Source organism: Gadus chalcogrammus, chromosome 19 (genome assembly GCF_026213295.1).
Source record: "Gadus chalcogrammus isolate NIFS_2021 chromosome 19, NIFS_Gcha_1.0, whole genome shotgun sequence".
In the NCBI taxonomy this organism is placed as follows: Eukaryota; Metazoa; Chordata; class Actinopteri; order Gadiformes; family Gadidae; genus Gadus; species Gadus chalcogrammus.
In genome coordinates, this window is record NC_079430.1 from 16,873,967 (window position 1) to 16,899,572 (window position 25,606).

General features: G+C 46.5%; 2 protein-coding genes across 3 annotated transcripts in view; both read right to left on the bottom strand.

Annotated features, from left to right (window-relative positions):
- The window catches only part of cald1a (caldesmon 1a), a 31,761-nt gene extending 8,644 nt beyond the window's left edge, over positions 1–23,117 (bottom strand). The window contains exons 1-9 of one of the 2 annotated variants that reach the window (XR_008893368.1): positions 22,888–23,117; positions 21,972–22,058; positions 14,455–14,586; positions 11,814–12,318; positions 9,270–9,373; positions 7,479–7,755; positions 5,068–5,205; positions 2,168–2,211; positions 1,646–1,721 (exon numbers count right to left, since the gene is read on the bottom strand). Coding sequence is in view for 1 of the 2 variants with exons in the window: in XM_056578714.1 (XP_056434689.1) it covers positions 1,646–1,721; positions 2,168–2,211; positions 5,068–5,205; positions 7,479–7,755; positions 9,270–9,373; positions 11,814–12,318; positions 14,455–14,586; positions 21,972–22,048 (1,353 nt within the window). In the remaining variant the exon portion in view is untranslated. The remainder of the gene's footprint in view (positions 1–1,645; positions 1,722–2,167; positions 2,212–5,067; positions 5,206–7,478; positions 7,756–9,269; positions 9,374–11,813; positions 12,319–14,454; positions 14,587–21,971; positions 22,059–22,887) is intronic. The other variant, XM_056578714.1, reaches the window with a different exon arrangement.
- The window catches only part of LOC130372883 (troponin T, fast skeletal muscle isoforms-like), a 116,914-nt gene that overhangs the window by 42,964 nt on the left and 48,344 nt on the right, over positions 1–25,606 (bottom strand). The window lies entirely within an intron of this gene.

The following is a 25,606-nucleotide window of genomic DNA, read 5'->3' on the forward strand; positions in this document are numbered from 1 at the left end:
CTTGAAGCATGTGTGTGTGTGTGTGTGTGTGTGTGTCTTCGCTCACTGAGCGATCCACAGAGCCTGTTCCTAAGACAGCCATCACTGCCGTACATGGTTCTTAATAACAGCCCGCGGGCAAATTTGAACAGAATTATTACCGTGTTCCGCCGGCTGCCCGGGCCCAGCCACGCTGCGCCTTTATTAATATCTCCCTGAGTCACCACCACACACCTCTCTACAGACCCCACTGCTGCTGTTCGCTGCAGGGTTATTAGCCACCGTGAGGCGGGAGAGCAGTTAGGGGGTTTGGGTCTAGAAAAGGTGAATGGTTATGGGTTCGAACTAGTGCTGCCAGTTAAACGCGTTATTAACGGCGTTAACGCAAACCAATTTTAACGGCGTAAATTTTTTTATCACGCGATTAACGCAATTCTTTTTTTTTTTTTTCTTTGGCTCAAAACAAAGAAGCAGTAGCCTGACTGCTATGTTCAAGGCAGTATGTTTGTATGTTCATCGTTTAATTGCACTATAGGATTTTTTTTTGTATCGTCCTGTTTTGATCAGTATATGCCAATGTTGTTATCAATAAAAAAACATTTGCACAAGGCAAGCCGATGCTCTTCTCCATGTTGATAAGAGCATTAAAATGAGAAATATTAATGTGACTAAGAAATCAAGGGATATTTAGCATAGAAAAAAGAATTGTGATTAATCGCGATTGCTCGCGATTAATCATGAGTTAACTATGGCATTAATGCGATTAATCACAATTAAATATTTTGATTGCTTGACAGCACTAGTTTGAACCTCCAAATGTCCGCAACCCAAACCTAACCTTGAGGCGACCCTGAGTGTAATGCCTAGCTCGTGGACCTGCTTGTTAAAGTGGCTGTAGGGAAGTTTTAAGTGCTGGTGTTAGAGTTCGGAAATGGCCTAGCCACGCGTCAGCGACTGGTGAGGTAACATGAGAATATCTGTTTTTCGAGTTGACCACACCGGCCTCTGTGTGTGCTAATTCGATTGTAGACCACTCACGGCTAATTTCGGATTGCTCAGGACATCTCTCCCCCCCCGATTTGGGGAAGTTTCGGGGAATATATCTCGCCTGTCATTCACAGGTGTGTGAAATCCAACACTTCTCAATGGCAGAGAGGGAGTTTAAAAGTTGAATAGTTTCAAAAACCTCATCTCTTCTCTCTTTACAACGCTCCCGTCTTACCTACAGCGCCTTCACTGACATGTATCCCCCCACAAATTAATTATAATTCAGTGCTGTGGATCTCAGTGTCTGACAAATAACTGAATAGTAAGAATAGTACCACTGAATCCATTTAATGACTCTACTCTGTTTTGGGACCACAGTGGTGGAACGAGCTCCCTGCCGATGTCAGGACCGCAGAGTCGCTCACCAGCTTATATTTATTCATAGTACTTAATTGTGTAGCATCTGCAGTAGCTAGCCATCAGTGCAGTATACGGGGAACGGGTTAGCCTAGCGATTGTTAGTACTTGCACTTCTCTGAACATCTTTACTGTACCGACAGCGATATAATGTTTCACTTCTTATGACAAATGTACTTATTGCAAGTCGCTTTGGATAAAAGCGCCCGCTAAACGCCCTAAATGTAGACGTTATTGACGACATATCGGTGGTAGTGCTGACCTGGGCAGCTGAAGTGTACTGCTCCAGCCGGTTGTCAATCTTGGAGACAACAGGAGAGTGAGGCAGTTTCACCGAGCTAAAAGACACACAGAGTACAGTTAGAGAGAACACGCAGGGTAACGTTCCATGATTATAAAATATAAAACACTTTTAAACTCTTTACACTCCCTTGAGCGACTGTAAGTCTCTGATCCGGCCGGCCTGCTTTGCAGTGCTTGTTTGCCACAATGTTGTTCATGATTACACCTGATGAAGATTGGTTTTCCTAACCGCCATTTAGCAGATTGTCCAATCAGGGTGGTCCTTAGCTTAATGGGGGCTAGCTTAGCTTCGCCCCAACAGGTGGCGGGAGCGACACACTATACAAAAAAGGTATTGTTCCTTCCACACTTACACCCATACTAAAAATACACCAAAACATGCATCAGTTACAGCCCGTAATTAAACTAGGATTTGGCGACTTGAACTGAAACTTGGAAACTGAAAAAGATGGAAAATGATTTTAGATTGTATTTTTTTTACCTTCTCTGTGCCGACTTGTTGAGGAACTCTGTTCTCTCCTCGATCTGTTGGGAGAGGAATGGGAGGAGGCCAATTTATTAAAGTGCTACAACAACACAACAGCTAGCTTAGCTTCTTGAACTGCCTCCAAACAGCTACAAGGTCAAACACTTTATATGCTGTGGTTTTGTCGCAATTGCAAAAAAAATGAAAAGCCTTAAAATATCAATATTCTACCGGTAAAAAACGATATACTGCCAGTGTGACCAAAAAGGATGATATAATGGAACTTTGATGGCAAGATATGAGGGGACTTGGAATAGGATTTGTCCAGTCGTTATTGAAGAGAATCCCTGCTTTCTTCTCAATATGGAAATAAAACCATTTCCTGTTCCTGTTTATTTACGGTTTCTCTTGTTCGTCATCTTCATACAATGCAGCTTTCTATCCAGCTAGATCGCAACACACACACACACACACACACACACACACACACACACACACACACACACACACACACACACACACACACACACACACACACACACACACACACACACACACACACACACACACACACACAATGCAAACAAGAGGAACATGCAGGAATATAGAAAGATGAAGCACGCATGCAAGTACAGACACATGAAAGTGCGAAAATGAAATCCCCAATTAGAGAACACATCCTTTAAAGGCTGTATAGGGTGTGTTCCTTAAACACTTGGCAAAGTAAAATAAATAAATAAATAAAAATAGGGGCCAGAAACGTCCGGTTGTTAGCATTCAGCTACCAACTGTGGGAGTTGCCAGAAATACTCTGGGGCAGGAAATTCCCTATTGTCAGCGGCATTTTGAGGAGCTGTAAACCCTCAGACTGTGGTCACAGTATTTCTCTCGGAGCCTAATCGCTTTTTCCTGTGTGTACGTGACGTTCGTTCGGTCCTTCCCTTTAAGAGAATGCTGGCTTCCCATGCCCCCAAAACCAGCATTGGTTTTGGGGTAACGATTATGTCTTACATTTTTATTTTTTAGAAATCAATAAATAATTTGGAAAAACATGCGTTTTTCAGAATTGGATTCGTATCGGGTCTTAAAAGTTGAAATGTGTGATGCTTAAAATGACCTGGACATATCTGTTGTTAATGATGGATAATGTTTTCAATAATGTTATCAATAAAACCATATCATATAACTCATATATTCTGTCTATCTATGGTATGTAATGTATTCACAAGCCATGGTAGGAAGCAGATTCTACAACACGACAAATTATGAAATAGTCGCACCGTGTTCCATAACTAATAATAATAATAAGGCCTTTTATTCAATGCTTCTTAAATACTCGAGACGGCCTAGAGACACATAGATAAAAGTCCTTGAAACTACAGCACTTTATCACCGCAAATAAAGCACACACACACAAACACACACACATGCACACACACACACCACAACCACACAAACAGTTGTACCTACAGTGTAGATGACGAACAAGATGAGGTGTGTCTCAGACATGGGTAGCTTTAGGGTGCAGGGTTATTGATTATGGATGATTTGATTAGCTGATCAACGAAACACACAAATAGCGACAGAATAAAAACAAACAAGAGCTAAGTGCTCGGAAACTATTCTAGTCAAGCCCTGAAGGTCCAAGCCGCACCGAGCAGAGACAGATGGGTATTCTTGCTAACTTTCGCTAAATAAATTGTATCCAGTGGCAAAGAAAAAAAATGAATATTCTTCTTCTCAACACATGGGAGCAAGTTTTCGGTAATGCTGGAAAACATTTATTCACTTTCAACCTAATTATACGTTACGTCGGCGAGAAGCAGCTTTCACTTTAAGTGGGGAGTTTTCCGTGTCGTTTCGGATAACAATTTTTCAGCACATTTGCCTGCGTGCGCGTTTGTCTGGTGTGAATTTGTCTCACGCACACGCGGACACACACGCACACGCACACATAAATGAGAGAGCAATGTTGGCCAATCATAGAGGGGTTACGGCGGGGGTTTGAGAGCCACGTATTAATTACACGTTCCTCTGAGTTTCTCCCTCACTCTGAGACACTTTAGATGAATTATTCGCCCTTAATCTCTCTCGATAACATGGCACTCAGAAGAGGAGGAGGAGGAGGTGTGAGGAATAGACATCAGTTCAACCACCTCTTCATCTCTCCGTCTCCCTGGAGATGTTTGGAGTGGGCTTTGTCAGTGTAACAGAAACGAGAGGGGCTCTAAATGTGTTGATGACTTTGCCCCCGGACAGAGTTTTCAAAAGCCCTGTGCAGAAGTGAAGAGCAATATTCTAAAGTCATTGTAAAAGGAGCAGATAAGAAACGTAAAAAAATGAAGATATATATCTATATATTTTGGCGTGACAGCAAAGCGTTGTTAACAGTTTTAAAAGTTCAATGGTTAAATAGTTATCTGCGATTCTAGGCCGAAACATAAACATTCATCTGATCCTTCCTCACGATCCGCTAGCTGCCCGGCCAATAAGCAGGCCGTCAACAAGACACGTCTCCGTAGGCAGCCCTTGCTCCGAGATCGTACACAAAAACAAATGGTACTACCAACCACACAAAACCAAAATAATTAGTATTCCAACCAATCACCAAAAAAGGGGTCCGTTTTTTTCCGTTGCGTTCATGATAGTTTTTACTGGATGCACGAAACACGGAAGGGAGGGGCAGCGAGCTGGCTCAGTTTGTTTGGGGTCTCGCTTCAAATACCAACAGAAGTGACGTCACCAAACATCGCTGATACAACCTTTAATGTTTCGTAACCCTTTTTCTGAGTCTTTAAGGCAAGAGCAGTGTGTTTACAGGTAACGAAAAAAGAAGATGGCAGACTTTGAGGGTCAGACAAACAACAGGATCCAGGTGACCTTGAAAGAGGTGAGAGGTGACCTTGAGGACTGACCTTGAGGGAGGAGCCTCTAGGGCTCACACACTTGAACGCCTTCCCCTCTCCATCCAGCCCCTCCTCCCCCTTCTGTCTCTTCTCTGCGGCCTCCGCTCTTCTTCTCTCGATCTCCTCCTTCATCCTCCTCTTCTCCTCCTGGTCAGACAGACAGACAGAGAGAAAGAGAAAGAGAGAGAGAGAGAGAGAGAGAGAGAGAGAGAGAGTGAGAGAGAGAGAGATATACTCAGCATGGACATCATCAATGGTGACTGGGTTCTTTTTTTTGGCGAGGCAGAATCACAACAATAAGCTTGAGTTTGCCAAGGACGCTTCATTCAAGACAGCTCTGATTCATGGCGTCTGAAAGAAATGCGTAATAGTTTAGGTCTTAACTTTGAGGGAGCAATATATTTCCAGCCAGGTAAGTAGACGTCTATAATAATGGCCTGGCATTTAACATTAAGTATATTAATATAAATAAAATCAATCATAAGGACCTTTATTTCTAAAGACAATGTTGAATGTAAAACATAACATGAATCAAGGGTGAACGAAATGGTAGTTTCAATGAATGATTTTAAACTAAAAGGCCAATAGAATGGGAGATTGTTATAGGCTTTATTGACCTTGATTTTCAACTAACCTAATTATAGGTACGCATCAACCCTGGCAATCGCTTCCTGCGCGCGTGTGTACTGTGATCCTGGTCTCCCTGGCATCTGTGTGCATCTGCTCCCTGGCCTGGACGAGTCTACGCGTATCTCCCCAGGACATCTTTTAATTATGAAGGCCTCGTTAACGACCAAGTGGAAGCGGAGCGCGAGAGCCACGCAGAGCGAGGGGTACGGAGGGGCTGGCCAAGACGAGCCCACACAGGATATAACAGACACAGGAGAAGAAGAAGAAGGAGGAGGAGGAGGAGGAGGAGGAGGAGGAGGAGGAGGAGGAGGAGAAGATGAAGGATGAGAAGGAGAAGGAGAAGGAGAAGGAGAAGGAGAAGGAGAAGGAGAAGTAGTAGTAGTAGTAGTAGTAGTAGTAGTAGTAGAAGAAGAAGAAGAAGAAGAAGAAGAAGAAGAAGAAGAAGAAGAAGAAGACAACGCGACCGCGGCCCATATCACAAAGCTGACACAAACCCGATCAGTGTGTGCGTACGCGTGCAGTTTACGTAAGTGTGTGGAAAAAGGTGCAATTTGAGGTGCAAACAGACTGTCAGCGCGGCAGACAGTTTAGCAGACAGCTCCCAGGAATTATCTCGATGTTCGAGGCGATGTGTACTGATGAAGTCATCACAGTAGGGGGGGGGGCGGCGGGGGCGGACGTGTTGAGTAATGAGTGGGGGGGGGGGGGGTGATGAAGGGCGAAACACCAGGAAATCACACAACGCCAGACCTTCCAGAGCCCCGCTCGGAGTTTGCCAACATCCCACAGGTGTTTCCCGCTCACCACACAGCGCGCTGATTGGTGGATTGCTTTGTTTCACAGGACGCTTCACGGCAGAGTCGGAGTGACGGATCCGAGGAAGAGAGAACGGGAGAAGAGAGCAAGACATCGATAAAGGACAGAGAGAGAAAACATAAAGACAAACGAAGGAGATACACACAAGATAAAGTGAGAGGCAAACGATAGAAAGGGAAACCGAGTGATAAACAGTAGAGGTACAAACGAGAAAGAGAAAGAGAAAAAACACACGATAAAGAGAGATAGAGAGGGAGACAAGGATAAGAGAGAGAAATAACCAATGAGAGAGAGAGATAAACTATAGAGGGAAAGAGAGAAACACATGATAAAGAGAGATAGAGAGTGAGATCAACGATAAGAGAGAGAGAGAGATAAAGAGAAAGAGTGAAACACATGATAAAGAGAGATAGAGTGAGATCAACGATAAGAGAGAGAGAGAGATAAAGAGAAAGAGTGAAACACATGATAAAGAGAGATAGAGAGAGACCAACGATAAGAGAGGGAGAAACACATGATAAAGAGAGATAGAGTGAGATCAACGATAAGAGAGAGAGAGAGAGAGATAAAGGATAAAGAGAAGGAGTGAAACACATGATAAAGAGAGATAGAGAGAGACCAACGATAAGAGAGAGAGAAAAACATGATAAAGAGAGATAGAGGGTGAGAGCAACGATAAGAGAGAGAGAGAGAGAGAGAGAGATAAAGGATAAAGAGAAGGAGTGAAACACATGATAAAGAGAGATAGAGAGAGACCAACGATAAGAGAGGGAGAAACACATGATAAAGAGAGATAGAGGGTGAGAGCAACGATAAGAGAGAGAGAGAGAGAAAGAGACAGATCGCAACGGGGGCGTAACCTACCCCGCGAGTACACCCTCCCTCCTCCCTCCTTCCTTCCTTCCTTCCTCCCCCCTCCGTCCCTCCTCCCTCCCTCCCTCCCTCCCCCCTCCCCTCCTCCCCCTCTGACTCACCTCCTCCCTGGCCTTCCGGTCGCCCTCCTCCTGCTTCCTCTGGTGCTCCTCCTCCTCCAGCACCTTCCTCCTCTCCTCCCTCTTGCTCTTCAGCCCCTCCAGCTGGGCGTCCGCCTCCTGCTGCTTCTGCCGCAGCCGCTCAAACTCCTTGCTCTCCGTGTCGTCGCGGCGACGCTTCAGCTCCTCCAGCTTCCGCTCCGCGAGGCGGGCGTCGGCGTCCTCGTCCTGGTTGTCGGCGGCAACCGCGGACGCCTCCGGGGAACGGAGGGAGCTGCGGCTGGGGTGTGTGTGTGTGTGTGTGTGTGTGTGTGTGTGTGTGTGTGTGTGTGTGTGTGTGTGTGTGTGTGTGTGTGTGTGTGTGTGTGTGTGTGTGTGGAGAGAGGAGGAGGAGGAGCACAAATCGGTACAGATAAATGAGACGGACTGGCGATGTATAATGCATGTGACATACTTAGAAGGCTCACGTACACACACACAGACACACACACACACACACACACACACACACACACACACACACACATATCTGTGCACCCACATTAGACCACACAGACATATGCAGTCACAAACAGATGTACAGACCCAGTCACATGCACTGCCCACACACACACACACACACACACACACACACACACACACACACACACACACACACACACACACACACACACACACACACACACACACACACACACACACACACACACACACACACACAGGGAGCGGTAGGTAGAGAGAAAGGCAGTCTTTGGTTCCTTGACCCCTGTTTGGCAGACGCGGGGAGCTAACAGTCAGTGACCCTCGTTTCAGACGACACCCGGAGAAGGCCAGACACTGTGAACACAAGGCATCTGTGTACACACCGTCGTACCGTCGGACGGCTTTTGTACTAGCACGCCGGCGAAAGCCCCGCGACTCGGGCCCACAATCATGTCTTGACTGCGATCAAAGCGGGATCACACACCGTGCAAACAAAAATCAATGGGCGCTGACAACTCCGCCATGCGTGTGTGTGCAGCCGACCGAAGGAGACCAGCTACTCTGGGCACTCTCGGGTTTCAGCCAATCAGTTGTGTTCAGCGTCCGTCCTTCCAGACAGCACAGAGCCAGCCAGACGGGGGGGGGGGTTCAGACTGGATATAATAACGGGGCTTCATCGATCAGCTGCATCATTTCAGATGCCTTTTCGGCGGTCTTTGATACACGGTTTGTTTCTGGTGACAGTAAGGTGTAAGGAGACGTTAAGGTCACTGTACAGGTCTTCACTGAACGGTTCACTAAAACACATTTTTGTGGAGATTGAATGGATTGGATAATGGAATCGTTTTTATTTTCTTATTTTTCGGAATTGAAAAGCAGTGGCGATGCCTTTTATATATCGGAAAATAGCCCACAAATAGTGAAGGATCTTTCTTCCTTAGTCGACCATGGTCTTTGGCAACAAAATAAAGCAGTTGGAGGGCAGAGGCCTTTTTGTGCGATCCATGATTCAGTCTAAAACCCGGAACGGCAGAGAGGAGCAGTTTGGCTTGAGTGTTGTGTTGTTTGTGTGTGTTGCATGGGTCATGATATAATTGTGTGACTCTGTGACTCTGTGTGTGTGTGTGTGTGTGTGTGTGTGTGTGTGTGTGTGTGTGTGTGTGTGTGTGTGTGTGTGTGTGTGTGTGTGTGTATGCGTGAGTGTATGTGTGTATGTGTATGACTGTGTGTGTAACTGTGTGTATATGCGTGTGTGTGACTGTGTATGTGTGTGTATATGTTTGTGCGACTGTGTGTTGGTGTGTGTGTTACCTCGGGATCCTCTCGGGTTTCCTAAGTTGCTTGGGAGGAGCTTCCTGGTGAACGCCACCGTTCTGACTCCCCCTCTCCTCTCTGGCCCCGCCCCTCTCATTCACCTGGAGACACACACACACACACACACACACACACACACACACACACACACACACACACACACACACACACACACACACACACACACACACACACACACACACACACACACACACACACACACACACATACACATTTAGGGTTAGAGACACACACCCATCACACATTTAGAGCATTAAGCAGATGCTTTTATCCAAAGCAACTCACACCACACACACACACACACGCAGATGCTCACACAGCGAGCCAAAAATAAAAAATGTGAACAGGATGCGCTTGACATCACGGCGTTCTGAGGAGTGATATTTCCAAGAAAGGGACGGTGGGAGAGGGAGAGGAGGTGAGGAGGAGAGGAAGAGTGGCTAGGACGCACCACACAAAGTGGAACACCAAAAGAACATGCCGTCTCACAGGGTCCACTCCACTGAATCACCACCGGCCAAGGCACACTGAAGGCAGTGGGGGTAAGACACGAGTCCTCCAAACTACTTTAAGTCCGCCCTGCTGGCAAACACCAACCCCCACAAAAATATCAACCTAAACTTTCATTTTTTTATTAGTAGGTCTACAAACCCACAAATCCATGTGTGAGTGTGAAGACGTAATTAGCTTTGTTAGCGGTCGTCGCGCGGTTAATATTACCATCTTTTATTTTTCCCGCCTTCGGTTGAGAGGAGTGACAGTTCTGTGGAGCGGAGCCCGGGACAGGAGGAAAGTAAATAAAGTAGACCGGGAGACGGGCGGAAAAAGCCGGCCGGTGACGGTGAACGCGGTGCTGTGTGACCACTCCGTGAAACGTAGCATTAGACCTTATTAAAAACCCATACCGCGCGGGCGTAGCCGCAACGAAGAAAACCATAGGCTACGGTTACCGCTAGTTAGCGACTGCGCAAGAAACCTACTTTGTGACCACACGGGTTGTCTGGGTAATTTCAATGTCTGGCCCGGTCTTTTTTGACCCCCCACCCCCCCCACTCCCATTTCTTTAATCAGTGTAAGAGTTGGGTGTGAAGAGAGCATGAAATATTGTGCTGTTTAATGGCGTTTTTTTTTCTCTTTGATTAATTTTCGGAACGCCAAGCTAATTTTGGCGGGATTCCTGAAAAGGTTTCCAATTATTCCGTAAATTCTGTTAATATCACCCCGATGCCGTCTTTATGACTGCCATAGTGGCAGAGATTGAGGTCTTTACCCTCTAAGAGGTTCTTAAATAGCTCTTAGCTGACGGATGTGCAGCCATTAAGACAAAATTTAAACACATTCCAAGACTGGAAACTGGAACGCTGATCTGCCTCTTTTGTGTACAACATTTATAAATACATATACTATGTGTTATGTTCTATGTCCATTAACTGTGTATAAATACTGTAATACCATAACACTGTATGCAAATATACAATTGCATTTCATCATCCAGTTTGAAACAGGCCTGCATCTTTTCCAATTCATTCAATTGCATCCTTCCCTTTCTACACTCTTCCCAAATCATACCAAAAGGAACATGTTGAGTTAGTTCCTTTGCTTCAAAGATCCACAGTGCAAAGCCCCTACCAGCGAAGCAGCTTATGCGTGGAAGACATTGAAGTTACCCAGTGTGATTGTAAAAAGTGCTCTGTGTATCACACTGTGCTCCACACACCAAACCAGCCTTCTTACCGCCGCCGCAGCGCTCGTGGCGCGCAGTATCTCTGAAACCTCATTATCCTCTTGGTTGCGATCACTCACGCTGTTTTCTAAAGTACTATCTGTGTTGCCTACCCCCTCCACTACCTCTCCCCACGTCTCTGCTTCACCCAGAGACGGCGAATCAGGAGATCTCCCCTGATTTGAGTTTAAATTTCCACCGACTGCAGAGTGAGTTTCCTCTGTGTTATTTTCCTATGAAAGGGGAGGAGGGGGGGGGGGGGGGGGGGAGGGGGGACGACAGTAATACATTAACATAATAAGAGTCTCGATAAAAATGATGAAACTTGAGTTCATTTATTTTTCTTTGGAAATCACTCAAAAGGGACGTGGAAGGAATCGATGACTGTACCTGATCTGACAATTTAAACTGATCCTGTTCCTCAGTGGAATTCTACGGATCACAAAATAACCCAAAACGGGTTGCGTGTGTCAGATCTAGGGTTTCGCAAGGGAATGCATGTACACTGGGCAGGGCCCGATAGGGCTTTGGCAATAGCATCATGCATTGTTGCGTCATCTTACAGTCATCATGTTATTGTAATGTTGGTCAAAGAAGTGCACAATTTCCTATTAGGGCGGGGAATACTTGAGAAATAATGAAAAAACTCATTTTCAGAGTTTAATTTCTTTGTAAGTATCGAGGTACACAGTTTTCACATCAAAGAAAAGAGAGAATTAAATACAAAATGTTAATAAAGTTATAATTTGGCCGTCTGTAATACAACCCTGAACCTGTAGGGCTCTTGTCTCACTGACCTGTTCCCTGATGCTAGACCTCCTGGGCTTCTCCTCCTCCTCCTCCTCCCGTCTCTGCTCCATCTCCTCTTCTCCTCCAAGCTCCACCTCCGCCTCCACCACCTCCTCTTCCTCATACTTCTCCACCTCCTCCTCCTCCTCCTCTTCCTCCCTCCTTCTGCTGCTGCTGCCATACATCACCGGCTTCTGCTGCTCCTCCTCCTCCTCCTCCCCGTCGTCACGGTGACCCCCGCGCCAGGAGGGCTGCCCCGCCTCTTCGTCGTTCTTCCCCGCTGCGTCGCCTCCCCCACCGTTGCCGGGGGCGTCCATCCCGGACCCGGTGCCGTCCAGCTCCCGCTGGCGCTCCAGCGCCTCCATCATGCGCTTCTGCCGACGCTCCTCCCTCTTGGCCATGCGCTCTAGCAGCGCCTGCTCCTCCTCGTCTCCTCCTTCTCCTCCTCCTCCTCCTCCTCCTCCTCCTCCTCCCCCACTGTAGGAGCTGCTCACAGACACCGTCTCCGTCACGCTGAGAGAGAGAGAGAGAGATAAGACACACATTAGCATTGACAGCAATGCCCTGGTTTGAGCGTGGGTGAGTCCAAGCTAACAAGGTTGTGGGTTTGATCCCCGATGTCTGCAGAACTGAAATGGACTGAACGGTAAATGGACTGTATTTATATTGCGCTTTTTTCTAAACAGTGGCCACCCAAAGCGCTTTACCGTAATTGTTTTAATTTTACTGACATTCACACATTCATACACGCAGTCACACACCGACAGCGGCGTCAGCCGTTGTCGTGTGTCTGCTTGTCTATCTGTGTGTCTGGGAGCTTATCCTTTGTTTTATTTATTTTATTCCCTTTTTTCCCTCAACGTTGTAGTCCATGTGCTGTGTGCTTGTCCTTCATGTTTTAGTCCATGTGTTGTTTCGCCCTTTCCTTCTAAAGGACCACAATGGAAACACAATAAAGCCTTTGGGCTTTATTGTGTTTTTTTAATCCTTTTGAACACTTCTTTTCATTCTTGTTCAATAAAGTTGTCAATCAATCAAGCAAAGCCATGCAAGGCGACAGCCAGCTCATCGGGAGCAGTTAGGGTCAGGCGTCTTGCTCAGGGACACCTCTACTCAGCTAGGAGGAGCCGGGAATCGAACTAGCAACCTTGTAGTTACCAGCGAACCCGCTCCATCTCCTGAGCTACATACCGCCCTAACTAACTCGATATTCCTGAGCAAGATGCTCATATCCCTTACCTTCATCTTTAGGACATCCATCTATATTTATTAACACTATAAATGCATAAAATATATGAACTTTTGAGCAGTCAAGTGAAGGAGAGTCAAGGTAATTTCATCTGTAAAGCCCTGAATCATAATTCCAGTCTCAAAGGGCTTTGAAGACTAGATTATGGACGGCAACCCACTCAACCCGCTCATCCCTTCCAGGCACAGCTAGGATAGCACCGCTAAAAAACGGTGATGAAACTAATTAGTAAAATTTATATTACTCATAGACCCCCCCTGACATTTTTTTTTACATCAAAGCTCACTGTTATCTACCCATCCCTGATGCGTCTCTCTGTCTGTTGAACATCATCTAAAAGTAAATATATTGAATTGTTGTAACTGTTAACAATTCTAATCTCATGGCGGCATGGAGGTCTTTTTCCTCCATTCTTATCCTATAGCAATTCCTGTGTGGCTCACAAGGCGAGGACATAACCTCCACTCCTCCACACCACAACCTAAAAGCCCTCTCTCTCATCATGACAGAGTACAACGAGTGCCATGGTTCTGTTTCTATGACAATGGTTTTGACGCACAGCAGTGGCTGCATAGTGACCTGACACATCTGTGTGTGTGTGTGTGTGTGTGTGTGTGTGTGTGTGTGTGTGTGTGTGTGTGTGTGTGTGTGTGTGTGTGTGTGTGTGTGTGTGTGTGTGTGTGTGTGTGTGTGTGTGTGTGTGTGTGATATTTATGAGCCAACCATCAGAATGGTTGCATGTTCTAAGGATACTTAGGATGCTTCAAACATTCAAAAAGTATTTAAATGGGTTTCTGCCTATCCGCCTACAACATCGATGTGCATGAATATGTATGTGTGCAAGTGTGTGTGCTTGTATGTGTGCATTTGTTTGTGTATGTATATGTAAATGTGTGCATGTAAGTGGCATGAGTTTGCATGCATTCATGAATGCACATACATATATATGTTTGTGTGTATGCGTCTGTGTATGTGTGCGTTTGTTTCATTCCCCGGGTGTGCATGCATCCCTGTATGTGTTCTAGTGTGTTCCGCACGTATATGTTTATGCAATAATTGTGCATGTGTGTGTGCATACGTGAGAGCGTACGTGAACTTAAGAATTCCCGTGCGTGTGTTTGTGCATGTGACTGTATGCGTGCATGTCAATTGTGTATTGTCTAGATTGTGTATGAAGGTCTACGGAATTGTGTATTTACACGTGTGTGTGTGTGTGTGTGTGTGTGTGTGTGTGTGTGTGTGTGTGTGTGTGTGTGTGTGTGTGTGTGTGTGTGTGTGTGTGTGTGTGTGTGTGTGTGTGTGTGTGTGTGTGTGTGTTGCGTGTTGCGTGTGTGTTGCGTGCCCGTGTGTGTTGCACGCATGTTGCGTGCGTGTGTGTGTTGCGCGCGCGCGTGTGCTACCTGTGGCTGTTGGTCCCGCCGTCAGTCTGTCCACAGGGCTCCTCCCCGTCCCTGCCCTTCATCCGGTCCTGGCGCGCCCTGCGCCTCCTCTCCCTCGCCGCCTCCTCCTCGTCTTCATCGTTCTTCGCCAGGCTGGGGGAGGAAGAGGAGGAGAGAGGGAGGATGAGATTCATCGTTTTATAATGAGAGTCGCCCCTACGCCTCGCCTCCTCACCCACCACCGCCGTCTGTAACGACTGTGTACGCTAACCTGGAGAATAGCGTCGGCTAAACAGTCAATTCTAATAGTAAGGAGCTTTTATTACTCCTGTAAGGATGCGCCAAGTGGGCCGACGAAACGACGCTAACTTCCAAACCAGAAGTATAAAAGTATTAAACATAATAAGTAGCAAATATAAAAGTTTATTTCACTCCCGAAATGAAACCCATTGTCTGGGAATACTAAATCTGACATCTAGTTTCCTCTCCCTTTCATTCTTTCGCTCGGATTTCTCCCCTGCTTCCAAGGAATGTCGAACACGTGGATCTGCGGTCGACCTAGCTAGCCCTGTGGGACGCTGACTGCGGTTACGGGTTATCTTAGCTCTCACATGCTAACACTAATTAGCTTTCACAGGGTCTTTGAGTGCAGGACATATAACTTCATTATTTTTATGCCGCTCTTAAAAAAAATCGACTCATTCCCATTCTGAACTGTTTATTTTAATTAGATTCATTATTGCTGGTTGGTCATTGGCTCCCTCGCTGATGAGTTCATGCTTTCGGTCTTCAGTGTTGACGCCGATAATATATACCAAATAGAACCAAGTACAAAACAACGGTAGTGTAAAGACATTCTCCCAGAAGGATCGCCGGCAGTCTGCTGTTTACCCTCAGCACTAAGTGTCATGGGAAAGTCGAAACGACAACAGCCCGAAATGGAACAAGGACCCTTCGGCGAGGACCGTGACAGTGTCAGAGTAATAGGTTCCCCAGTAAGAGGAGGAGGAGAAGGAGGAGGAGGAGGAGGAGGAGGAGGAGGAAGGGGGCAAAAACCACTAAAAGCTGAATTAGCATTCCTGTCCGTCACGCCCAGAGAAAGAGATGCACAAACTCCGCCGCATCTCCAAGGCCGGCGGTTAATATAGCTTTTTGTTTGTGCTTGGTATCCAGACCGTATCCGTACACTGACACCAGGGATGTACAGAGATCAGGGATGGGAGATAGGAGCTAGGGGAGAGGGAGATGAGGGAGAGGGAGAGAGGGAGAGGGAGAGAGAGAGATCAATGATGGAGCGAAGAGAATGAAGAGAGGGAGGTGAAAAGAAAATGATGGAAAATAGATATGCAGAAGATATGAGAGGAGAATCGAGTCAGTGAGTCAAGCAGTGTAGAGGAGAGGAAAGCAGAAGAGAGGAAAGTAGTGTATAGACGAGGAAAAGGAATGTAGAGTATAAGAGAGGAAAGTAGAGTAGATTAGCAGAGAGGGAAGGGGATGGAAGTAGAGTAGGAGAGAGAAAAGTAGAGTAGATGAGAGGAAGTAGAGGAGAGGAGAGGGGAGAAAAGAGAAGTAGAGTAGAAGTTATTAAGGTGAAGCCGAGTAGAGGGAAAGTATTAGTATGGTAGAAAAGATGAAAGCACAGAAGAGGAAAGGATACAGAAGCAGAATACAGCAGAGGAGAGAAGCGGAAAGTCGAGTGGTGGCGAGGAGGGGAGGGTACGTCTCTAAATTTGCGGCCACACTATTCTCAAGATAAATGTTCCTGATCTTCGAGGCAGATTCGGTAAAGGTTTGAAGTTGGGCAGATCTGCAGGGCCAGGCGCACAGTGCACTCGTATCTCGGAATCATTTCACCAGGTTACGGGTGAAATAAATCAGATCTCTTGATACAATCCATTTGCATGGTTCAGATCCTCATTTCAAAGCAAATCACGACGGGGACATAAACAATGACTCTGAACCCCTCCTCTCCCCTCTGGTGAGACAGGTAAGCGGAAACAGCATAGAAAGACTAGATAGAGAAAAACAACAGTACTAAGACAATGTCAGATCTACTGATTTTCAACACGGGCTGCAGTCGAGCAAGGATTTATTTTCCCCGTGCACACTTGGGCCGACATGTGCTTCGGTGTAATCGAGTTCACGTCTGTCTGTGTGTTCCAACAGGCCCGCCCACATCCCGGCCGCACACACACACAACGCGATACGTGAGAAATGCAAACTTCATGCAGTTGACAGTTAATAATTGACTTTCCACACTTTGTAGATTGCTTTTTTCTCACCCCTCCAACACCCCCCCCCCCCCTCCTCTCCTCCTTTCTCCCACTTAAGGACATGTGACTCTTTACCAGTCCAGACGTGTTCGGAGAAAACAAAAGCAAATTATAAAGACACACAATTATAAAAAAAATCTTCATTGCGGAAGCTGCATAAATCAGATTATTATTTTTCCTTCCAAGAACACTTTCATCATGCTCTTGCCGCTTCCTTTCAGCAAACTAAAACTTCATCAGACAAATACCGTCGAGAGATATATTCAGGGGGAAAAACAAATTACTTTCTAGTGGCGGACAAACATAGAGAGAGCGACAGCAAGACTGTATTGCGCTCATGTTTTTGTTAAACATTTGTTTTTCTTAGCGAACACGAGTGATGCACGAGACACTGCGGTGAGATTGCCTTGTCATGGGTAGGCCGCCTCTTCTGCGAACACCGCCAGATTCGACCGAGTAGCACGAACATCAAAGTGGTGACACCCCCCTGATGTTTTAAGCTCCTATGTTGAATGTGGACCGCACTCCGCATCAAGAGATGTAACTCGTTATAAGAAGACAAAATGAAACATTCCTGCCAATTTTATCTTTTCCGATTCCGGTTCCTTCGGAGCACTGTGTAATTCTTTGCCTCAGACTCTCTTGAAAGTCACTTTGGATAAAAGCGTCTGCTAAATGGTCGTCTTTTTCGGGGGTTTTACGCGGGGACCAATTCCGTCTCAACTTAAAACGAAGCAAAGTGTAGTTTAACTTGGGAAGGGTTTGTTATAGTCTGGAAGCCCGGCTGAGTGAAGCCCTGGGCGCGTTCTAAACCTCTCAACGGCTCCGGCAGCCCTGTGTCTATGAAATGTGTTAAGTGTGTTGCTTTAAACAGTTTTCTTTAGACGACAGAGAGAGAGAGAGAGAAATGTTCCGTATGAAAGATGAACGGTACAGTAATAATAATTGGGAGGGGAAACGATATGCAAATATTGTCTTTGGAACAAGAAACATCTCAGAAATGTCCGCAAAGCAATTTTGGAGGGGAAAGAAAAAACCTCATGAGAAAGGAGGAGTGAGAGAATGTCTCTGACCAGGAGAATACACATGGGGGAGAGAGAGAGAGAGGGAGGGGGAGAGAGAGAGAGAGCGAGGGGGGGAGAGAGAGGGAAGTGGGTTGGGGTGGGGCAAATGCTGACCAATTCCCACGCTGGGTCTCTGAAACTGGGTCTCTATCCTACAGAACCACAACATACATACTCTCTCTCTAACTGTCTGTCTGAGACGCTCATTCCTCTCTCTCTCTCTCCCTCTCCCCCTCCCCCTCCCTCTCTCTCTCTCTCTCTCTCCTATAAAGGCCGCTAGTCATTGTGTCTGTGCTGCAGTACCGCCAGGAGCCACCGGCTGCTATATATAACCGAGGAGGTTGGTAAGCACAGCATATGAAGCTGAAGAGCAATAGTTTGACATCTTCAAGTTATTTAGCCATTCAAAAGTCGTTCCAAACTTCTCGAAGCATGGACTGAGAAATATAACCTTGCTATGATCTCTCTCTCTCTCTCTCTCTCTCTCTCTCTCTCTCTCTCTCTCTCTCTCTCTCTCTCCTCTCCTCTCTCTCTCCCTCTCTCTCTCTCTCTCCCTCTCCTCTCTCCTCTCTCTTCTCTCCTCTCTCTCTCTCTCTCTCTCTCCTCCTCTCTCTCTCTCTCTCTCTCTCTCCCTCTGTAGACGACCCCCATCATGTTTTCTTTCTGCAGCGAGCTCAAAGCCATAAGCTTTCTCGGATCATAAAACGTAAGTTATGTTCTGGGCAGAGACAGAGGCGTCATGTTTTTGGCAGACCCCTCATAAGAGAGACGGGGGGTTGGACCAGACAGCCGGTCTATTGTTTTTATGATCATCCATCGACTCTTATTCTTCAAGAAATATATTGACAGATCTTTTTTGCCCTCACAGGAGCATAAAAAGCAATTTGGCGCCGGCCGAGTGGAAGCCTGACACCTCCTGTTATTCGTTGGATAATATTTTTTTAATCATCTTCCACCATTTAGGTGTTGATTTTTTCAGTTAATTAACGTGGCAACTCACCAACTGACTATAAGGGAAGATGAGAGGAGAGAACGGGGGGGAAGAGAGAGAGAGAGAGAGAGAGAGAGAGAGAGAGAGAGAGAGAGAGAGAGAGAGAGAGAGAGAGGAGAGAGAGAGAGAGAGAGAGAGAGAGAGAGAGAGAGAGAGAGAGAGAGAGAGAGAGAGAGAGAGAGAGAGAGAGGCAGAACGTCAATTTCCTAAAACAGCCAACGATAAAGAATGGCCATGATTAAAAGACTAACATTTTTGCATGTTTTATTACATCTGGTAAATCCTGAATTGCTTGTGTTACTAGGATCTCTTTGACCTTTGAAAATGGCAGGGTTTTCCCGTAGACTGTGTCCTCTGCTAATCATATGCAAATGATCTCCTTGGGCACCGCCACTCTATTGGTTGCAGAGGGACCGATACTGAAGATGGGCAGTGTATACCTTAGTCTCTTTTACAGCCTATGGGAATCACATAGATAAGAGTCTGCATCTTTGCTCGTTTTATCTATGTCTCCGCACTATTTCGAGTGAGAGGTCGTGAACTCTGCGGTCAAAGAATTCTCCCGAATTCCATCTTGATTCTATAAACGTATGTGAACGCAGCCATCAAAACATTCCATTGTTTCCTCGCATGGGTTTGTGTGTGTGCCGGTCTGTGTCTGTAAAAGTGTGTATGTGTTGGCTGAGTTCTGACTAGGGTCACCGAGAAAGTCCACTTGATGGCATCATACTGTGCGGAACACGGCGGAAAGGCTTGTGCACCGGGAGTTTTACACCAATGTGCTAGTTTGAGGGCATTCTAGCTCCCTATTCATTAACACACAGGATAGAAACACACACACACACACACACATTGTGAGAGTGTGAATGGTGCTTGTCAGGCCTTCATCACCTGATGTTGATCCAAATGTTCACACACACACACACACACACACACACACACACACACACACACACACACACACACACACACACACACACACACACACACACACACACACACACACACACACACACACAAACAGAGCAGCTTGGCCATGCTATGCGTGCATGAAAACTATTGCATGAAAACCAACCCAGTAAACACTTGTTATAATAGCCCGGCATCTGGTCCACTCACAGCGACAGAGTCTGGACCCTGCAATCTCCCTGAATCTCCCCACCTCCTCCTCCTCTTCCTCCTCCTCCCCCCCCCCGCTCTCCCTAAGTACTCTGTGATGGCTGAGTGGAGCCCGCCAACGTCACACAACACAATGTGCTGTTTTCACTGCCAAACGCCAAAGAGCGCACGAAAACATTGATTGTCGTTTGTTTCACACCATTGGCAGAGAAAGATTACAGTTTAAATTTGGGCAAACATGGCAAGATGTGAGGCTAAGATCTTTCAATGATGACGATGTGCCATCGGTACAACTTTTGTCTTTCTGGCGTCTAGCTCACCTTCTCTGTCTCAAAGTCAGCATCAACCTACCGTCATTTCCCCATAAAAGTGCTCGAGGTTTGACCCTCTGATATGCAGAGTACCGTAATGGCAATAACCTTCGCGCTAATCGCCTATTTGAGGCGCATCGGAGGGAAATGAGGCGTAGAACGCGTCTGGGGGAGAGGCAGACTCAAAATGGCCACCGTTAGCCGAGTTCTTCATGGAACGTCAAACAACTGCCGGGCGATCCAAAACCGACAACATTTCACCCTCCCGTTTTTTAACACAAGCGCGTTAATAAACACGACGCAAGCAGATAGCCGGCTCGAAACGTGCAAAGGTTTTTAAAACCGCACCCTCAAAACGCCTGAATAAAAAAACAACACACTGTATGAACTACAACACCACCACCGCCGCCACCGCCACCAACACTTCTCCATTCATCATCGCGAGCGTTGAGCAGGGGACATAACTTATCTTTGGCAGCGCCACCACGACGGGCCAGAATGATGTTTAAACTGTGTGTTGACGCCGGGGCAATGTGTCACATAGTGCCAGGCGTTATGGATGATGCACGCTTCAGTTTGTGTGGCGGCCTTGCGAGACGCATTTTCCCCCTCAAGACAAGCACAGCGTGCGCGCACACACACGCACACACACACTTTTATTACTTTATTTTCCCATTCTTTACCTTGTTTATAGGGCCGCCTGCCTATGAATACACCTCCAAGGTGAAGGCTGCCTGTGCACACGCTGTCTTAACGTCAGAATCGCGGACACGCCAAGAAGAAGAAACTCTTTAACGTTTTCATTCAGCGTCGGTTTTGAAATGATTGACCGGTTCTCTATTACCGATGGACTAATATGCGCCATAATCAAATAAAAACCAATAGCCTTCGGGTTTCAAATGGACCGGTGACCTTGTCCAACTGCATCGTCATGGACACGCTCAAACCAATAAACAGCATTTCTTTTCCTAAGAGAGGACCATTAACTGTCTTGTCCTGGCACGTTGTAAATCAACCATTTTACCACCGGCCCCCTCCATGCCTCTTAACTATTCTTTTATCACTGAACAGCCTGAGGCGTGTTGCCGCCATCGCTGGATCTATTAGTTTAACCGAAGGGGCTTCATCCATCTCCCGAACCGATCCAAATGGAATTCGCATGGACGGCGGCCAGCGAAATAAAGCGAAAAAAACTGAGGAATTGAGAGACTGAGGAATAAAAGTTAGAGGGGGAGAAAGGGTGAGCGATTACAAATGTCTCATGTTAAGGTCATTGGATCAGGGTCTCTCTCTCTCTCTCTCTCTCTCTCTCTCTCTCTCTCTCTGAGGAGGAGGAGGAGGAGGAAGGCTAATATTTGCTGATGGTTATTCTTTATAGGGTCAGCGGAGGCTCTACAAGCTCTTAAAGTGCTGCATTAATGGTCTCTGGTTCCAGCCGGGTGAGGACATCTGACAGGAGGTGTACTGTAACAAACCACAGAACACTGGAGCCACGTGACCCTGGAGTACGAGCACAATGGCGCCCTCTCTGGACGAAACGAGTACTACACTTAGATAGATAAACCACTGTCAAGGATAGGGATAAGAACTACAATGGACTTTATGGGACGTAACGAGGGAAGATGTATGTATTATTGGAGTGTATTAGCTGTTGTTTGTCTATAGACAGGCAGAGAGTCAGTCAAGAAAATGAATGAAAATTAAAAAATGGACAAACTTATGCAGACAGACAGACAGACAGACAGACAGACAGACAGACAGACAGACAGACAGGCCCTACCGTTCAGCTTCCAGGCGCATCTCCTCACGCTTCTGCCGTCTGAGCTCCCGGCGCCTCTCGAAGTCCATGTCCTCCATGCTTTACGCCCTGCAGGGGACGACAGAACAGTGCGTGTGTTGACATTCGTACAGGAAGTCACCGTGCAGCGCGGGTCAACCCGTCCCCCCCCTGGAATGCCCTTTTAGAGGATGGGTTGATTTTGAAATCCCCCCCCACCAGAGACCGCCATGTTGGTTTGAAATACCCCAATATCTGCTTAACATGTGAACATATGTCTTTTGTTAATTAATGTGTATATTACTTCCTAATTACATATAATTTACATATCACATGATGATTACACATCATCATATTACTTATTGTGATTATCATTGCTTCTATCACAAAAAACATATTTTGCAGCAGGCCCAGAAAACAAGAGACAACGCTGCCTCTTTCTGTGTCAAAATTGCCTGGGAAGATAGCCCACTGTTTCTGTTTTTCATTGTCACGATGGGTGTGAAAGCACAATGGGGAAAGACAGCAAAAAAACCAATGTGGTGAATATTAGCGAATGAGTCAGGAGAGGCTAACACACAGGACGTTGAACTGCATCCGCCCAATGAGAAGACCCACACACCCACACACACAAAAAACTGAACTGACTCAATACGCAATAAGCCAACGCGTCAGAGTGCACGCCAGAATCAAGTCAGACCACCCAGTCACTGGAGCGTTTCCTGTCATTTGTCTATCTCAGCCCTAAAACGACCAACGACTAAATGGGGGGGGGGGGGAAAGACACTCCGAGCTAGTGCTAATGGCTACGCTAATGCCGCTGTTAAAGAGAACATCAAGACGACAGAGCTAGCGTTCGTATTTTCAAAATTCGTCCGTTGAGAAGTCACACACTCTACGAAAGAGTACCCATACTTACTTTCGTTGTATTGATGTAACTTTACCACGATAAAAGTAGAATGCTACAAGCGAGGGAAAAAGTAAGCGGTTCTCTTAAGTGTATCGTGGATCCTCGGTTAGCTCTAGAGCAGCACCCTAAAGGTTTGTCACAATTACTTTCCGCCGCTTCCTACCGGGACAACCTCATCTTCCCACCGTCTGGTCACCGAGGGGCTGAAGAGATATGATGTCTGCTCCCCTTCCTCCACCCACACTCTCCCCTTCCTGCTATGTCTTCCTCCCTCCGTCCCTCCCTCTGTTTCCCTTCCCTACACTCCAGCCCTCTTTCTGTTCTATCTCCAGCCCTTCCCTCGCTCCCTGCCCCTTATCTACCGGCTCTCTCCCTCTTTAGTTTAACCCTTCTCTTTTTTCTCCTTTGGCTTCAGTCTGTTTCAGTTTGTTTCTCTCTCTCCTTTCCCTTCAATTGATCTCATATCTCTCTCTCTTTACCCCGTCCCATCTCTCTCTCCCTCTTCCTCTACCTTCACTCCCCCTGTCTCGTTCTCCCTCCCTATTCTCGCGCTCTCTCTCTCTTCCCACCAGTCCCTCCCCCTGTCTCCCCCCTCCTCCCGTCCCTCTCGCTCTACCCTTCACTGCCTCTCTATCGATCTCTGCAGGTTGTTGACAGTGCTGAGGTCAGGTCCGGGCTAAACAATGTGTACTAGCTCCACGGCTCTCTGGAGAGGCTCAGCGTTGTTCCAACGGGCCTGCTGAAAGAGATAAATGTGCACGGCGCATCACCAGCCAGCAGGCTAAGAGTTAGCGCTCTCTATACCTGGTCCGGGTTGGTCGAGGATAAATATAGAGCATACACACAGCTTTGGAAGAGGAGAATTATAGAGTTATCACCAGCCTAACATCTAAGGATATTTATAGGCTATGATATGCCCTTTGGACTCCTTATATTCTGTAGAACTACGACTGCATTGTTCCTGTTTCAACAAGCCCAATTCCCCAAGCGGAGAGATAACTGCTTAATTATAAAGACAGTGGAATGGGAATTGGAATGCCTTCCAAAAGTTTACAAAAGTGTGAAAACTTTTAAGTAGGCAGGTTTTGCACCAGGAGTTGTAATCATTACAAATAAAGGCCTGTAATATCTATTTGTATTTGACCGCTAGAAGTGTCACTAATGAAAATTATGTAATATATTGACATTTCATGTAATCTATGTAATTAATTTTGTTCTAAAAGAAGTCAAAAATATACATGTTAAAAAAGCTGATAATCTACTCTGGGATCAAAACGATTAACCCATTTTATTTTCCGTCAAGCTAGAATCATCTTCGATTCATAGTTTGCGTTAAGAATCATAAAAACACATCTTAGCAAAAGTGTTAGAGGAAAAAGGTAAACGCAGGCCTGTATCATGTCTGCTATCAAAGTGATTTGAGGGCAGAAATATTCAGAGCACCGCAATAATTCCCTTCGCTATGTTAAGACGCACAGCGTGTGTCAGTTGCTGTCAGAGTAGGAAGAGAAAATAAAATTAGCAGTTGGGAGCAGGCAATTCACACAGCTGTAATTAAGACGAAATGGGAGCAAAAACTGAAACCCGAATCGGCCTGAAAACATCGCAGACTTTTAATCACACATCTTCCGGAGGCTCCGTCGCCATGGGAGACGCAGTTAACACAAATGTAATTCCCGTAATATTTTTTAACAGTAATAATGCAGTCCTTACGATCTGGTACATTACACTGTGGTCATTAACATTCGCTTCTTAAAACTTGCTTTCGGAATCGCGCCCGTGTACACTGTAAATATCACACAAATTAAAAACAAGCGAGAGTAGGGGGAACGTTTTACATTCCACACAGATAAGCACGTTGAAAAACTCTGCGACAACATGGCAGCGATTGCCAAAAGCTGGACATGATGCTTAGCAATGAACCTCCTCCCCTCTCTCTCGGGGATATGGGGGTTAGGGGGGGGGGGGGGTTATGGGGGTGAGGGGGTTAATGATAGAATGAATGCGCCGCGGTCACATTCTCTTGCCTCTGCATGGGGTAGGCATAGCGGGGGAATGGGGGGCCTGTACTCTCCCGCAGGGAGGGAGGGGGAGGGGGGAGGGAGAGAGGGAGAGAGTTTCTTCAGCGACATGTTAACTTTTGTATATACTACTATGGCTGAAGGGGACCACCCACACTGAGCACACACACACACACACACACACACACACACACACACACACACACACACACACACACACACACACACACACACACACACACACACACACACACACACACACACACACACACACACACACACACACAATGCATGTGCCTATGTATGTGTGTGTGCAATTATGTACGTGTCTGTTTTATGTGTGAGAAAGACAGATAGCTGAGAGAGAGCGAGAGAGAGAGAGACAGACTATGGTAAAAGAGAATATTCAGGGGTGAAATCCAAAACCATGTCACCAGTCTAAAAAATAAATTTCCCGGTTCAATTCCTGCCCAGCGTGTGTGGAGAAGTTCAATCCAACGGCGTTCCTTCAACCCCACTCTGTGGAAAACACCCATCCATCCTGCCGTCCGCACCCTCTGCCTTCGCTCCTTGCTCTCCTACTCTCAAATTCATAAACTCACGCTCTGCTGCCGTCTTGCTTTCCATCTCTCTCTCTACTGACCCCTCCCCCCTCCCCCCCCCCCCCCTTCCATTTCCCTGTCTGGGCCCAGAGTTCCACAATAGCA